Below are 16,808 nucleotides of genomic sequence, written 5' to 3'. Positions count from 1 at the left end.
AAACATCTTTACAATTAGCTCAATTAGAAAGTAATGCTAAAATTTAAATGCAATGCAGTCGATTCTTTTACATTACTGCAACTCACTCATTTTGCAACACTCCCCAAATCAGCTGTTGTGACCCTTTGCCGGTTTTGCCATTCGCTTGTCAACGTTAATGTGTGCTTTCGCGCGGCAATATTGGAAAACAAATTTAAGCAACTTGATTATTTTAAAATAAAAAAACTGAATGAAAATGTCAAATTCAGTCATAAAGGAAATCAACGGCGACTTATTTAGCGCTGGCGCTGAATATTCAATGTGCCATTGTGTGGCCGCTGACTTGCGTATGGGCAAAGGAATTGCTGTTAAATTTCGGTAAGCTTAACATTAAGTTATCCTTAATATTATTAATGTTCTCGTTTGTTGGCAGCAACAAATTCGGTCAAATGGCTGCATTGCAGCAGCAAAATGTGAAACCTGGCGGCGTGGCCATATTGCAGTATCAAGGACGCTACATTTACAATCTGATTACTAAGCAGAGCAGCTGGGGCAAGCCGACTTATCAATTGCTCCACAGCTCGTTGAGCGCCATGCGCGAGCATATGGTAAGTGCATCCCTATCATATATAATGATATATTATCCGAATATCCCCACCCTCAGCTAAAGCATAATGTGGAGAAGTTGGCGTTGCCTCGCATCGGTTGCGGCTTGGACGGACTTAATTGGACCAAAGTAAAAGACATGCTGCGTGAGATTTTTGAGGCTGATGCCGTTGAGCTTGTTGTGTATAATTATGTGCCAGGCACTACAACATAATAAACAGGCAGTATAATTAATTTTAAGAGATTTCTATTGCGGCGGTACGTAGTTGTAAACAACAATCTCCACCTGCTCCTTGCCAAAGACCTGCTCGAGCAATGCGCTGACTTTGTCCCACTCTAGGCCATCGATGCCACAGCCAATGCGCGGAATGGCCAGCTTATCAATCTGGTTCTTGAGCTGCAAAAGAAATTTAAATTCAAAAATTAGATAAGAGGATACTGTCTGCATTCTGATAAGAATAGTTTTAAACTTGAATTTAGTAGAGAGAGATGCAACACAAAAAAGAACAAAGTCAACAAGTTTAGAATTTGCATAACAAGTGTAAATGAATTTACCTTTTCTATTAGCACTGCTACGGCTGAGAGTTTGAAAGTGAAAATGCTAACGTAATATGTTAAATTAGGAATGAGCATAATAAGCAGTAGAAATTCCGCTAAGTTTAGTATTGCTAGTATTACTATATTGCAAGTGTGAAAGCTGATCTCTTATAGTCACTGCTAATGAAAAGATAAAATTTAAACTTATGAGCTTAGCGAAGCTTAGTAGAGTTCTAAGACAATCCAAACTGTATTCAATAATTCTGAAATTTGCTCAATTTTAGTTGTATTTCAATTGTTTAAGCTACAAATTGAAGATGAAAAAACAAACTCGATTGAGATAAGAATGAAAGAATACTCTATAAGTTATGGAATTTGTTTAGCAAGTGTGAAAGAATTTTGCAGCAGGTATTTTACCTATTTTATTAGCAACCACTTAAGCTGAGAGCTATAAGATTAAATGCGTTCAACATTTAAAAATAAACCAAGCTTTTGTTATGCTTAAAAATTAGCAAATTAGCTAGAAGCAAATTATAGATAAAGATATTGTACAACAGAATCTATTTTACCATATGCTCACGCATCTGCTCCAGCGATGACTGCAGAGAGTCATAAGTTGGTTTGCCCCAGCTCTGTGGCTTGGTCACTAGATAATAGATGTAACGCTGATCATCCTTCAGCACAGCAACTTCACCGCTTCCTGCATTCTGAGAACGCAGTTCATCCACTTTCCCGTAGACTTCCTTGAACTTGACTGCAATGCCGGCGCCCATGGCAAGATCAGCGCCAACGCAATGCGCCAGAGAGTGCGTCTTGGGGGCTGAGAAGAGATCTCCATCGACCTCGCTGAACTTGTAGCTGCCAGCCATGACGAAAGCGCGACGGAATGTGGCGCGCAGATCTAAAAGTTTTGGAGAATACATAAGTAAATGATACCGTTTGAGTTTAGTTACTAGCTAGCTTAGTTGTATACTTAATATAATTATTTAAAAACAATTTACTAGTATTAAAGAAAGACATTACAATTGTTTAGATTAAATACTTGTCAGCCAAAAGGCGGTGTCTTTTATTCGCTTTACATGGTACACATAAATTACATAAATATCCATAAATATCAACATTATATGTCTTTATACTGTGCTCTAAACTCTTACAAAACTATATTAAGTGTGGGGTGCGTGCATCAAACCCAACCCGCAGAGTGTCGTTATAAATAATTATCGTTGCATATATACAATATAATAAGAATGTGGAATCCTTCTTTCTTCTTTCGCTTAGAAGGGCGTCTTTTCCCTGTAGAGCGAGGAGCGGGAAGAGCTAACGCTGCGCGGCAAGTGCATTAGCTTCATGTGATGACAGGTGGGACACATCACCTTGATGGTATCCCGATCCATGCTGGGCGGCTCATAGAAGAAGGCAATAATATCGACGCTGTCGCTGACAAAGACCAACTCCAACAAGCTGCGAACACGAAGCCAATCCAGACGATCGATGCCACAGCCCAGACGTGGTATGGCCAACTTGCTGACTCCGTTTTCACGCTAAGGAAGGAGAGAAGAAAAGTAGTTAGAGACGGATTAGTGCCTTTAAACAATGGCTTACCATATGCTCACGCATGGCCAGCAACGCATAGTAAAGTGCTGTGTAGGTGCACTTCTCATGCGCTCGCTCCTTGGTCACCAGATTGTAGATGAAGCGTCCGCCTTGCTCGAGCACAGCCACATTTCCGGTGTGCTTTTGCTGTTTCTTCAGGTCATCCACATGGCCAAACTTGCAGCGGAACTGCAAATTGATGCCGGCGCACATGGCAAAGTCAGCGCTAACCGAATGCACGAGCGCAAAGTTTTCCGGTGCGCTAAACAAATTTCCCTTGGCCTCGGTAATCTGACACTTGGGCGAAATGAGCTGTCAATGCGATGTGAGACGTGAGATTAACAATAATTCACAAAATTTTGTATTCTATTACTCACCTCTTTGGAGATGTCGTCATACTCACAGACCAGTATCTCGATGGGATACTCGCTGTGTGCAAAGATCTGCTGCATAATGCGCTTCACTTGCTTCCAATCGAGGCCATCGTTGTCATGGTTGCCACAGCAGATTCGTGGCATGGCCACTTTGGTGATTTCATGATTGCGCTACGAAATAAAAACACATGCAAAACATATTTGATTAATTAGGCTAGCAAACAGTGCGTATACGCGATGTTGAGTGACGTATACGTTATCAAATGTAAATATATTTCTCTTTATTTAAAGAAATGTTTTTTCTAAATTAATTAAAAATCTTCTCAGTCAAAGATAACTGCTGTCAACAATCATATGTTTACACATTTGTTTAATTAATGACAAGCGACAATCAAGATGAAGCAAACAGATTGAATTCTATATGCAAATAAATTTCGCTCTTCAAGAATGTAATTCAATTTAATTACAATAAATATTTTCAGTCACTTGTTGATCACAATAAAAGATAACTAATTTCAGCTCATGTTACAGATTTACTAACCAACCCAAAACGAATGTGAATTTTGTTAAAAAACTTTTCGCAATTTCATTAGAAAGTGATTTAGCTGAACAGCTTCAAATTCCAATCAAGATTTCACATACAAGTGATGCCGCAGATAATCAGATACAACTATAGCCAACATAAGCACAAACACTGCGATGCACAATGAGATAATATCGCTTTCATTTTCAGTAATGAATCTCGAGATGCTTAGCATTAGCTCCATCATCGCACTATCTTTGGGTGCTGCTTGAGTGTTGTTGATCAAGTGCAAATCTGGTTCATCAGCTTGATCCCCTCGCTCCAAGTTGTTTATCAAGTGATTGCTACGCTTTGTTGTGCGTTCTTGCAAACACGATGATAACGGCTTATTCCCGTTTGTCTCGGCCATTGTCTTGAGCGAAAAACTTAATTGATTTTAGGTTCTACAATAAATTTCCTGTTTCGTCGACTACCTTGTTTGGGATAATAACAATTGGAGAAAAGGCAGAGTTGATTTCATAGACTGTGTGAGACCCTTTACTTTTTATAGTTGATTGATTTAGACGTTGTTCTCTAAATATGGAATTATTTTGTTCATGATATTATAGATGATCTAATGGGCTATGTGAAACCCTTTTGATTTTTCTAAGTAATTGATTTTAAGGTTCTACAATTTGCTTAGACGACCAACTTGCTACTAATTTTTGCATGTCGAGAAATGGATGGTTTATATTAATGACTGTAGTATACCCCTTCTCTTACACTCGTATACTTTGTGATACCGTTTAAGTTTTGTCGTTGACTTTTTTAAGGGTCTACAATAAATAAATTTTCTGTTTCGGGGATCACATTGTTTAAGATGTTCTCCAACTTTCTGCTAGTTTTAGCATACTGAGAAAGATGTGGTTATTCTTATTGACTTTGGTATACCCTCTATCTTACACTCTTATACTATTATGAAACATTTTAGTTATTGTGACAGTTTTTTAAGACTCTTCAATAAATTTATTTTCTGTTGCAAGAATAACCGTGTTTGGAATATTATACCTCATTCTATTGACTATGCGAGACACTTTAGTTTTTTCTAAATAATTGATTTAAGGTTCTACAATAACATTTTTTTAGGCGACCAATTTGCTGCTTATTTTACCATGCTGGCATTAAGAGAGAAAGGATGATCTTATTGGCTTTTGATAGACCCTTTACTTTTTGTACTTAATTGTATTTAAGGTACTACATACAATAAATTTTACACTTTGTAATATATTTCCTACTTTATATGCGAAAATCTTTGAAATGAAAGTATAATGTTAGCATGATCTACAATTGATTCTATGTTTATAAGACTAACCTGCTAACTTGCTAGTAGTCTTATCAACTGTATGAGATCCTATACTATATTTTGAGGTTCTAAATTTGATTTAAGGTTCTACAAAGAATTTCCGACAGACTTGTTAACAATTTTTTATCATGTGGAGAGATTTTATGCACTGCGTTAGACCCTGTACCGTATTTTTTTTTTTAAATTTAGTTCAGAACTGAATGAAAGCTTGGCAAAATTCGAAAGTAAGCACAATTCTAATGCATCTAGCTGTTCTTTCCGGTTATAAATAATCAAGCACAACACTTTTCAGATACGATCTGTAGTCGTGAATTGAAAATCGCACGCTTACTTACCATATGCTCCCGGAGGCAAATTAGTGCCGCTTGGACATCGTCGTAAGTGCTTGCGGCATAGAGATTCGACTTGGTCACCAGATAGTAAACAAATCGTGCATTGTGCTCCAGCACAACGCAATTGCCGCTGCTCACCCGCCGCCGACGCAGCTCATCCACATCCCCAAAGATGAGAGCAAACTGCCAAGCGAGTGTGCCTCGGACTGCACTGAAAGATGACTCAACGGCATGAGCGAGTGCATAGCTTTTTGGGGCTTGGAAGAGATCGAGTTTCGATTCGATGATTTTCACGTTCGTGCTGGCCATAATTGTTGGCGTAATTTGTTAACTGCAATTAAGTGAAATTATTTTGTGCCAGTGTCTGAATTTTGATTATCAACAGTTTTTTTTTTTTGATACTTACACGCAAACGCGGAAACTTTCACGAGGCCAAACACCGAAAACACTTTGAAAACTTTTGCAGTTTAGTTCTTTTTTTTGTTTTGTTAGCCAGGGCTAAAACAGTTGGCAGAAGAACAACACCAAAAACGCAAAAAAAAAAATTAAAACCACATCCACCAAACCAAATGTGAAAAACAAAAGTAATTAGCAAAACGTTGCGTTTCGCCGCTTCACTCGATTGGTTATTGTTGTTAGCACACAAAGTTACCACAGTTAGTAGCTAGTTATTTGTTGCTTGTTTGTTTGTTGTTTTTGTTTTCTTCTCTTTGGGCTTATCCCCCTCTCTTGTGCCCTGACTTGAATTATTAATCAATTGACTCGCTTAACAGCTGCGTGGCGTTGTTCGCTGTTCACAGTTTGTTGTCTGTTGTCTCGTCGACTGTCTCCGCCGGCGTTCTGCACTCGAATGCGAAGAATGCGCTGAGCGTGCCAAGCGAAAGCCCAACTCAGTCCAGCAGCAATATTGTCGGCCCCAATTGGGGCTTTTCGGATGACAACTCTGACTCAGCATTGTTGCTGTTCTACTATAATATGCCATCATGTTGCTGCCGTCGCCGCTGCTGTTGATGATGATGATGATGACATATGATTGCCTGCGTATGTTTGAGTGTAAACTTTATATGTATATGTATTTGTGTGTTTGTTATCGTTTGTTTGTTTTGTTATTTGCTGTTAATTTATTGTTTTTGCCCCGGGAGCCAAGAATGAAATTATTCCAAAAATGTGCGCGTCGTTGAGATTCCTTAACAGTTATGCCCTTTTGCTGGGCGATCGTAAAACTACACGTCGCTGAGCTGAGCCGATAAACAAACTACAACCATATTGATAGAGCATTTTGTGCCTATGCGTAGGCGATACGTCTACCTCTATCTTCACGTTCGACGTTCGACGCCCGTCGCTGCTGCTGTCAACCGTAATCAGTGGCATGTGCTAATAGGGGCACTCAGGCGAGTACTCGAATACACTTGGAATCACTCACTGCTCACAACTTGCGACCCGTTGACATTTGTTTATTTGCATACGTGTGTATAACAAATGTGACTTAAATAATTATGAATATAATGGTGCAGGTGAAATTAAATATTAGCATACAGCGCATACAAATTACTATATTAAGTTAGAATAGCGCGAAAGCTACAAACATCAACAACACTAACAACAATAGCAACGACGACAACATCAACAATGACGCATACGCTTTTTTTGGCTCGATTTTTGCAAGTTCAAAGTTTTGGCAGTTGGCGCGTAAGTTTTCGTGTGTGGGCGTTTTGCAACACTGACTAGACGCTGGTAATGGGGACAGCTGTGCGAAAGCGATGCGAATGCGAGTGTGCCACCTATTAAACTTATGTATACACACTATTATGTGTGTAGTTTTTATTAATTAATTATCTCTTAATATTATATTTTCAAGTAAAAACTAATTTAGCACAATATTCAAATTTCCAGTGCCAAGTTCACATTTTCAAGGGTTTGTTTCTTGGCTAAGGGCGCTAAGCGGGAGCTTTGCAACATTGCCCGCAAATATAAACAAATGAAATTGCTTTTTCGCATAAACAATGTGTGCAAAGACAGCAGCAACACAAAATGATTGCACAATTAACTTCAACAAATTGCACATAAGTGTTTTCTTATTAATTAGCAATCGTTCTCCCACAAGTGCAATTGCCTGTTGACAAAGCGCCAAGGTCGAGTTTGTTTTCAAGCACGCCCTTTCTCTTTTTCTCCTTCACAAATTAGATGGTTGACTTCCACGCATTTCTACGCAAGGCGGGAATACTCCAATTGGATTTGATTTAAATTACACTATTCATTCTTTCAATTGAGCAGTCGACGTCGCAGCGCCAAGAGGAAAAGCGATAGCTGTGTACGTAAGCGTCGGTGTCGGTGTTGGTGTCGCCTCCCAACGAAACGTCTCTGCCTTAGTTCATGGCAGTTCAACTTGGCGCTCCGACGACAACGCACAGCGAGAGAGAGGCGAACGAAGCGAATACAAGCGCCAAATAAAATAAAATAGAAAAATATATAAAATCGAAATATACGCATACGCTTTCGTAGATTTTTGCGCTTGTGCCGATTGATGTTGTTGTTGTTGTGTTTTCGTTTTTCTTGTTGTTAATATTACTGAATGTAGCGTCTCGCAAATTACATAAATAGTTGTTTGCGTGCAAATCTTAAACTAGTTGCGATTTGTAGTCTATTGTGTTCATATTATAATACTTTACGTAGTATCTGAGTTAGTTGTGTTGTTGCTTGACGGCGCGCTATAAACATTCGTCTTCTATTTTATACGTTTGGGTAATTATCGTTTGTTATTATGATTATTATGGTTATACGACGCGTTAAAAGCCTCCCGAAATAAAATCACAAACTACGAAACGCGCTCTCCTCTATCAACATACAGACAGAGTTAAAACGTTCTGAAACACACGCGGTCAGCGAAATAACTAAAAAGTGCAAGGCAAAAAAGGCAGACAACAAAATCTTGTTGACAGCAGCAGCAACAGCCACAGAGAAGCAGCGCAGCAAAGTCGACGACGACTGCGTCAGCTGTTTTAGTTGTTGCTGCCCTCCCTCCCCTTTGGATACATCGTTTCGCACGTTACGTAGCGCGTTGTCTTGTTGAATTACGTCGTGCTCGTCTTACGTAGCATTAACTAGTTTCTGTTTTTGGGCTTTGTTTTTGTGATCGTCGTCGTCGCGTTGTTGTTATTGATCTTTGTTTTTGTAGTTCAATTTAAGTGAGACACTCCGCGTCAGCTGATTAGAACAATGCGTGTGTGTGCAAAAACGCGTAGATAAACAAAGTAAACGTTACAACTATAACGAAATGTGGCCTTGAAAATAGTGTTGTAAAATGAATATAGTAGTTTAAATTTTGATAATGTTTTATTTCATTACTCATACTTTTGGCATTTTCTACTAAAATTGTTAATAGTGGTATTCAGGTGGCGTTTAATATCAACTCGATGGCTTCGTTGACATTGTGCTGCTCGCGTCGTGCGCTCGTTGCCAACACCCACCACACCAAGGCGAATGGCAGCAGCACTTGGCGGCTAATGCACACACTTCAAAGGCGCCAACAACAATTACAACAATCCTGTGGGCGTCTGCGCGCAGCAGCAGCAACAACAACGATACGAACAGCGTTTGCAATTGAACCAAAACTAAATGCAAATTGCAGCGGTAAGTTTGCGCTTTATTATGCTAATTAACGCGTGCAGCAATTGTTTATTATCTTTAGTGTTCTGATTTATATGCCTATCTCTGGGCTTCCTCTTCTCATGAGCTTGACAACCCTGTTCGAACTCGAACATTTCAAATTTTTTACCCGTTTCGCCATCTTTCTTATCGTCGCGAATCGTACGAAGCTAGCGAATTGTGAATTGTGTATGCCGCCCACGCAATGTCAGCCAAATTGTATACGATATACACAACTCGTATACTTATATGTCCATCTATATAGATTTATAATTAAAACAAACGATTTTGCTATAAAATGAGGGAATATCGAACGTTGAATGCGCAACAAGTGGCAGTTTATTTTGTTTACATATAAAATCAATTTAAATTTTTAAGGGGGCGTGCTTTACTTAATTAGGCAAAAATATTTTACAGCAGTCATTGCGCGATAAGTATAATAATCAGTGACGGCATGCAGTTGACTTCCCATAAAAAAATGTTGTTCAAAAGTGACTGATGTAATAAACACAGTTTAAATTGGTATAGAATTTTGTTTTATAATAGCAATAGATAAGTTTTTACTACTCGTAATCATAATTTCTTAAAGATTAATAGCAAACAATAAATGTATTTCCTCATATTCAATTCTCTTTCATCATTCAACGATTTTTAGAGTATTTCATATTAATTCATTATATTTCATAATCATTCATTATATTAAAAACTCACATGCTCATCTATAAATATAAAAAGTAATCCCTACATTTATTTGTATCATAAACGTTGGGCGTCATCAAATATCGTTGAATTGTATTATTTCACTCACCAGGGGTTCCATTCATTCATTGTTCCAGTTCGGACAAACATTACTAATGACAATTTGATTGCCTAATTGAAAGCGCATTAAATGAACACCATAAACACTTGTTCTCGGTGTTTGACACGACTCCCCCCCAAATAATTGAAACCCGTTTTGCTTCAATTAACGTTTTATCATTTTTCCACACGAGTTGAAACAGGCGATGACAAATATTGTTTGATAAATATGGACAGATATATGTATATAGATTTCACCTGGTTATTATTTCATAACCTCAGGTGCGTAATAAACACCGTGTTAATCGATGAATCAAACAGCTTGAGTAAAGCTCAATGTGAGTTTATTGATTTTTTGTTCTATTTTTGTGGAGAACTCTCTGGAATAATTAGAACCAAGTTGTGCCTACTTAAGTTAAGCTTAGAAAGCGGTTTTTGTTTGTTGTTTATTTTGAAATTCATTACTCGTGTATTTGCAATTTATTTAAGTGTCGTGTCAAGTATCAATCTTTAATCTTTTTTTATACAAAATATATCTATGGATGGTTTAAATAAGAATAGCTTTTCATTGATAGTTAAATATGGTGAATGATTTATTTTTCGTGTCGTGTCACGAGGTTATCTTTAAAATTTTCCACTTATAATATTGTAGAACATGGATACTCTTTCACAGATTTCTGAATTCGTTAGTAATTTATTTTCGTGTCACGCGCTCATCCCTAAATTTCCTTTGTATAATATGCCTAGAGCGTCATCTTAAGGATTCCTTTCCTTAGCCTTTCAACAACGTTGCAATACAACGGATGCCAAAAAGAAACCGAAGTTAGTCAGTATCAAGGAATCGCGTCGCTTTATGATCGATTGCTTCAAGGCTGTCTGTGTCCCCGAGGATCATGCGGTGGCTCAAGCTGAGCTCTTGGTGGGTGCGGATATTCGGGGTCACTTCAGCCACGGCATGAACCGCCTGGAGATGTATGTCAACGATCTGGCCACGAATGCAACCGATGGCAAGGCAGAGCCAGAAATACTTAGCGAAACCAAAGCCACAGCCTGGGTGGATGGTCATAATGGTCTTGGAGCTGTCGTGGGCAACTTTTGCATGGATCTGGCCATCGATAAGGCGTTCGATGTGGGCGTTGGTTGGGTGTGTGCCAAGGGATCCAATCATTATGGCATGGCTGGCTGGTATGTGCTCAGGGCAATGGAAATGGGTCTCGTTGGCATGTCCATGACCAACACCTCGCCCCTGATGGCGCCCACGGGTGCAAAGAAGGCGGCCCTGGGCACAAATCCACTCTCGATGGGCGCCAGCGCAGATAATTGTGATGGCTTTCTGCTGGATATGGCCACCACAGCGGTGGCTGTGGGCAAGATTGAGATGCAGCGCAGGAAGGCAGCTCCCATTCCAGCTGGTTGGGCATTGGATCCCAATGGCAAGGTGACCACCGATGCCGAACTCGCCTTCAAGACTGGCTGCCTGATGCCTTTGGGTGGTGCTGAGGACACCTCTGGCTACAAGGGCTTTGGACTGGGTGCCATGGTGGACATTCTGTCAGGTGTTATGGCGGGTGCCAAGTACTCAACGCAAGTGCGTTCGTGGACGCATCATGGCGCAGACATTGAGGCTGATCTGGGTCACGTTTTCATTGCTGTCGATCCCAGTTGCTTTGCTCCAGACTTTGGCAAGCGTTTGAGTGATTTTAATAGTCGTCTCAGAGGCATAGAGAAAGTGAGTGAGTCTTGGTAATAATTACTTTTAATAAGGCTGATCCCTTTTAGGCTGATCCCTGCAAGCCTGTGCTTATAGCGGGTGACAAGGAAAAGAAGAATTTGGAAACAATAGAAGAAGCAGGTGGCATTGAGTATTTGGAGAATCAACTGAAGACTTGCGAAGCTCTAGCCAAGAAATTGAAAATAAAACCACTCAAATTCCTGTGAAAAATTATACTTGTTAGTGTATGTTGATAATACCAAAATCTCAAAAATCCTCTTAAATAATAGTTTTGTAAACATTTATAATAAAGAGCAAATTTGTTAAGTTAAAGTATAAAATTTAGACTGCTATTGGATCATGTTATTTCTTAGCTTGCTGAATGTAATTGGTATATAAATAAATGGCGTAACCTGAAATATTAAATTCCTTCATTCTTCAAAATTTTGGAATAATTCATATTAACATACTTCAACACTTCTACAAACTGAATAAACTTCGACTTTTTTTAAATCCATGGTCTCAAAAGCTAAGCAAATAATTTGTACCACTTCAAAAGTACTTCAAAAGGTTTTAAACTTTATTGCTTATTTAATACAATAACAAAAATATTTACGATTTACAACAGCTGTCAGAATAAATACAAAAAATTAGAACATTGTAATATTATACGATTTTTTACAATATTAGTTGTTGAATAGATTGTAAAGTTTAATATTTGGTTAAGTGAATAAAATAGCCATAAACAAAAAAAACAAAAATAAGAACATGGTAATATTTTACATTTTCTTATAAGTTGAAGAGATTATAAACTTTTATATTAGCCTAATAGAATAAAATAGAAATCTTTACGACCCTCTAGAAGATCTACAAAAAAATACTGGACATGTTTATTGTTTTGATAAGAAAACCTCCCAATTTGCAGCTGATAAGATTAGGATTGTAAGGCTATCAGCTTCACTATTCGTTTATAGTACTTTTTGGTGTCTGGGCCAAAGTCATATTTGTGCAGCCATTAAAAAAAAAGTTTCGCTTTCATTGTGTGAGGTCAGAACAGAACAGAACAGAACTTGCTGGACTGTGAGTCGAGTGGGTGTGGCTCATGTAAACAAGCTATAATTCCACGTAAATATTATGACAAATGTTCCGAGTAAACAGCGAAAAGCAGTCCCAATACACTTTATTACTGCTATCTCTGTATCTTTCCGTTACAATTAATCAATAGTGCGTAGTTATAACCCATCCCCGTGGCACAACATAATTAATTCATCCATCAATTGTTATTAAACTATTTCATTCATATCACATGCCTCAATTGAAGTTCAAGGTCATTAACAACAGCAACCACAACAAACACTCAACGCCAAGCGACGCGATTCAAAGCGATTCGACTTGCTGCCACTTCCCACACACACACAACTCACAACACTTTATATACACAACACTTTCGAGAGTGTCGTTTCGAAACTTGGGCAACACAGTTACAGTCACCTCAATAAGTATACAAGTCACATGCATAATTTATGAACACGAGCACAGCATAGCGTACATATATTTTTAGGGGTATATGTTCTATATGTAAATATATATATTGTATGTTGTATTGTCAGACTGCGAGCCCCCGAACATTGCGAACTAAAAACAGAAAGCCGAAAACTAAATACCCTTGACTGCAAAGTATTAAGGGTAATGATCTTTCGCGTCAAAATGTCTAGAAATTTTAGAAATCTTTAGAATATCATTTCACACATTCATCATGAAATGAGCAAAGAATGTAGTAAAAATATCTTTTGGTATTTTTGGGATCATTACTGTGACAAATCGATTGGGAGTGATTGAAAGTGTTTTGATAATCAAGGAATATTTAGAAATTAATGATATAGGGATTTCATATTATTATTCACAAATAATCTATTGGTTGACAAATGGATGCGGAATGATTTATAACTACCCTGATAAGAATTTAGAAGAAAATCAGAAAACAAGAAAGAAATTAAAAGAATAGAAAATTAAAGAAAAGAAATGAAAAGAAAAAGAAAAGAAGAAATAGAAAATAAAGAATTAAAAGAATATTGAAAATACAATTTAAAAATGAAAATATTCTACATTTTTCTATAATTTCATTAAAATTGTTTCTATTTAAATTAGTCAGAGTAAAGTGAAATCATTGCCCAGTAAATTATCAATGAATATTTTATAGTAAGAATCTCTAAAACTTGTTTTAAAATTATAATAAATCCAAGCTTAGATAGTAGTATGATTGATTGCATATAACTAAATACGTATTAACATGTGTCGATGTAATTATACATAGTTGACTGACAGTTAACTGATATAGTAATGTTAGATGATTTATAATACTAAAAGTTAACTGAAAATTATTCAATCCTTATTTAGGAATTATTTAAGAGATACTCGTAATAATCTGATATTTATAGTATGTTCGTAGGTTTTGAATTATAATAATAAAAATAAAATTATTCAATGCTAATTTGACTTTAAATAAATAGACTGATATAACTTCGATGTACAAATTTATTACATATGCTATTTTCTTAGGAACGAAGGTTACAAATAATAATTAGAGTAAAATAGAAATTTCTTAAACCTAATTTAGGCATTATTTGGGATGTAAATAGAGATTGCGAGTTTTTTTTCAAATTCCAAAATGTGGGATATAGTTATGATAGAATTATTATAATACTAAAAGTAAAGTGAGAACTATTCAATGCTAACTTGGGAGTTTTTTTTAGAAAAATTCAATTAGACTGATGAGATGTGTAAATATACTATTTACTGAATGTTCTTAGTAATGAAGGTTACCAATTGCTTATAATAAAAAACGTGGGATCCAAATTCTTTGATCCTAATTTAGGTATTTTTTGAGACGAATACAAATAATCTTCAAATGAATTCCAAAATGTTGGGATCCTAAATGATATGCTAATGCTGTCCGGACTTGTTTATATCTTAGTAACCCAGAAAGACGGGTCTAATCGAACCAAACGTGCGTTGCCAAAAATTCGACTAGTTACACGCGCCATAGCATAAAGAGATTGTGTGAGTGTGTGTTCGCGTAGTTTCCATATCATCGACAGGCAATAGAGAAACACACACACATGAATACACACACTAACACACTGACATAACCTGCTGTAGAGCTGATAAGTATTCGGTAAACACGCTCCCTCTTCCTCTCTCTCGCGATCAGTTTTCTTCTCGCTCTCACTCTTTTGCTTGTCTGGCAAATAAGTACGATATGAGAAATTTCAAGTTTGCCAAAAAACAAAATACGACATAACAATTATAAAATACTCTAGAGCCCAAGTGTTTACCCGCGTCTCTCTCTCTTCTTTTCCCTCTTCCTCTTTGTTTCTCCCTCTTTGCTGTTTCCAACGGGCTCTGACGTAGTGTGTGTGTGTTTGAGTGTGTGTGAGCATTTGCTAGATTAATTATTAGACAGGCGAGTCGTCGTCGTAGTCGTCGAGGGCCAAGCTCCAGGCCGACAAAAAACAGTCGCAAACTCGCCGCGAATCTGAACGTACGCAAAACGTTCCCGCTCCCATTAGTGTTCTCAGCCACTGTTCCCACTCACCGTTCAAGTACTCGTATCTCAAGGAACTCTTTTTGCTGTTGTTCTTCTGTTTTAGACTTTGTCATCGCCAGACGAAACATGTCGAGTTCCAGTTCCCCTAATCTCGTCGCGGTTGCTGAATCGCGTCGCTTCATGATCGACTGCTTCAAGGCCGTCAATGTGCCCGAGGCACATGCCATTGCCCAGGCTGATCTGCTGGTGGCCGCCGATTATCGTGGTCACTTCAGTCACGGGATGAATCGTCTCGAGATGTACATCAATGATCTGGCTATCAACTCAACCGATGGCGCTGCTGAGCCACAAATACTCAAGGAAACCCCTTCGACTGCCTGGGTCGATGGTCGCAACGGTCTTGGAGCTGTTGTGGGCAACTTTTGCATGGATCTGGCCATCAAGAAGGCAAAGAATGTGGGCGTTGGTTGGGTGTGTGCCAAGGGATCCAATCATTATGGCATGGCTGGCTGGTATGCCATGCATGCCATGGAACAGGGTCTCGTGGGCATGTCTATGACCAACACATCCCCACTAATGGCTCCAACGGGTGCCAAGGAAGCCGCACTGGGCACCAATCCCCTCTCGCTTGGAGCTCCAGCTGGCAATGGTGATAAGTTCCTGCTTGACATGGCCACCACAGCGGTGGCTGTGGGCAAGATTGAAATTCAGCGCAGGAAGGGCGCTCCACTGCCCGATGGCTGGGCGCAGGATCCCGAGGGCAAGGTCACAAACGATGCCGAGTTGGGCTTCTCCACCGGCTGCCTGATGCCTCTGGGTGGCTCTGAGTTGACCTCCGGCTACAAGGGCTTTGGCCTGGGTGCCATGGTGGACATTCTCTCCGGTGTTATGTCGGGTGCCAAGTACTCCACACAGGTCCGTAAGTGGACGCATGCGGGCGCCAACTCAGCGGCTGATCTGGGACAGGTTTTCATTGCCGTCGATCCCAATTGCTTTGCTCCCGACTTTGAGGATCGCATGAGCGACTTTAACTCGCGTCTGCGTGGCGTCACACCCGTAAGAAATACCGATAATCATTTTCAGTATTATCTCTAAATTATTAACCAATCTCTTTATGCAGACCGATCCTAGCAAACCTGTGCTGCTCGCTGGTGATAAGGAGGGCAACAACATGAAGGCTGTGGACGCAGCTGGCGGCATTCAGTATCTGGAGAATCAGCTGAAGACCTGCACCGCTTTGGCCGAGAAGCTGAAGATCAAGCCACTCAGCTTCATTTGAAGAGGAAGCGGGAATTTGGAGCCAAGCTCATCTAATTTTCTGCTGCCCGCTCTTTGTTCTTCGCTCTTCGCTCTTCTTCATGCCATACACACAATGAAGCAGCTGCTGCATTTCGCTTGACCAAAGGACTTTGATTAGTGCCTAAGTTTAAACATTTAAAATCCCCTTTACAAATTAGTTAACAAAAACAAAGCAATGTCTTATGCAAATTTGTGTTTTGCACGCAACCCAAATTCTAAATTGTCGTCGTCGAGTTTTGTATATGTGTTTTTTACACCTAGAACCAAGATATCATCACATTTAATAAATTTATAGCTTTAAAATGAATTAGAAAACAAAAAATGTTCTCTCCAGTTTATTTAGTGGATGGGGTAGTATGTAGAAATCGAAAGCTTAGAGTTCCTTCAGTATATTGCAGGATTATCGATTATACGAAAACTTAACTCATGAAGGACTGATGGAATCTATAATTATTAGCTCTTAGCTCTTTTCCAACTTATTCATATTTTGAAATATGCAGACTCTTCTTTGCCGATTTGGAT

General features: G+C 38.7%; 4 protein-coding genes across 9 annotated transcripts; 2 read left to right on the top strand and 2 right to left on the bottom strand.

Moving 5' to 3' along the window:
* Positions 1-64: 64 nt before the first annotated feature.
* LOC132788005 (ADP-ribose glycohydrolase OARD1) lies at positions 65-819 on the top strand. The gene is made up of 3 exons (XM_060795287.1): positions 65-357; positions 413-587; positions 644-819. The coding sequence occupies exons 1-3, from the start codon at positions 230-232 to the stop codon at positions 797-799; spliced, it is 459 nt and encodes a 152-aa protein (XP_060651270.1). The 5' UTR covers positions 65-229; the 3' UTR covers positions 800-819.
* LOC132788004 (ADP-ribose glycohydrolase OARD1) lies at positions 733-8,098 on the bottom strand. Of its 2 annotated transcripts, none has more exons than XM_060795285.1 (3): positions 7,956-8,098; positions 1,692-2,023; positions 733-982 (listed from the first exon to the last, which is right to left on the bottom strand). In XM_060795285.1, the coding sequence occupies exons 1-3, from the start codon at positions 8,002-8,004 to the stop codon at positions 833-835; spliced, it is 531 nt and encodes a 176-aa protein (XP_060651268.1). In that variant the 5' UTR covers positions 8,005-8,098; the 3' UTR covers positions 733-832. The 2 variants fall into 2 exon arrangements, with proteins under 2 accessions (XP_060651268.1, XP_060651269.1); XM_060795286.1 differs by having other exon boundaries at positions 7,951-8,083.
* Positions 2,166-8,069, bottom strand: LOC132788003 (uncharacterized). The gene is made up of 6 exons (XM_060795283.1): positions 7,956-8,069; positions 5,693-5,784; positions 5,290-5,617; positions 3,093-3,260; positions 2,725-3,027; positions 2,166-2,663 (listed from the first exon to the last, which is right to left on the bottom strand). The coding sequence occupies exons 3-6, from the start codon at positions 5,593-5,595 to the stop codon at positions 2,397-2,399; spliced, it is 1,044 nt and encodes a 347-aa protein (XP_060651266.1). The 5' UTR covers positions 5,596-5,617; positions 5,693-5,784; positions 7,956-8,069; the 3' UTR covers positions 2,166-2,396.
* Positions 7,567-16,608, top strand: LOC132788001 (uncharacterized oxidoreductase YjmC). 5 transcript variants are annotated; one of them, XM_060795280.1, is made up of 4 exons: positions 7,567-7,597; positions 8,669-8,916; positions 10,506-11,458; positions 11,509-11,752. In XM_060795280.1, exons 2-4 carry the CDS (start codon positions 8,700-8,702, stop codon positions 11,665-11,667), a joined length of 1,329 nt encoding a protein of 442 aa, XP_060651263.1. In that variant the 5' UTR covers positions 7,567-7,597; positions 8,669-8,699; the 3' UTR covers positions 11,668-11,752. The 5 variants fall into 5 exon arrangements, with proteins under 5 accessions (XP_060651263.1, XP_060651261.1, XP_060651262.1 ...); XM_060795278.1 differs by lacking the exon at positions 7,567-7,597 and adding an exon at positions 7,904-8,028 and having other exon boundaries at positions 11,509-11,751; XM_060795279.1 differs by lacking the exons at positions 7,567-7,597; positions 10,506-11,458; positions 11,509-11,752 and adding exons at positions 15,091-16,043; positions 16,108-16,604 and having other exon boundaries at positions 8,552-8,916.
* The last annotated feature ends 200 nt before the right edge of the window (positions 16,609-16,808 follow it).

Source organism: Drosophila nasuta, chromosome 3, assembly GCF_023558535.2.
Source record: "Drosophila nasuta strain 15112-1781.00 chromosome 3, ASM2355853v1, whole genome shotgun sequence".
NCBI classification, from domain to species: Eukaryota; Metazoa; Arthropoda; class Insecta; order Diptera; family Drosophilidae; genus Drosophila; species Drosophila nasuta.
This window is presented reverse-complemented; position numbering and strand designations above follow the sequence as displayed.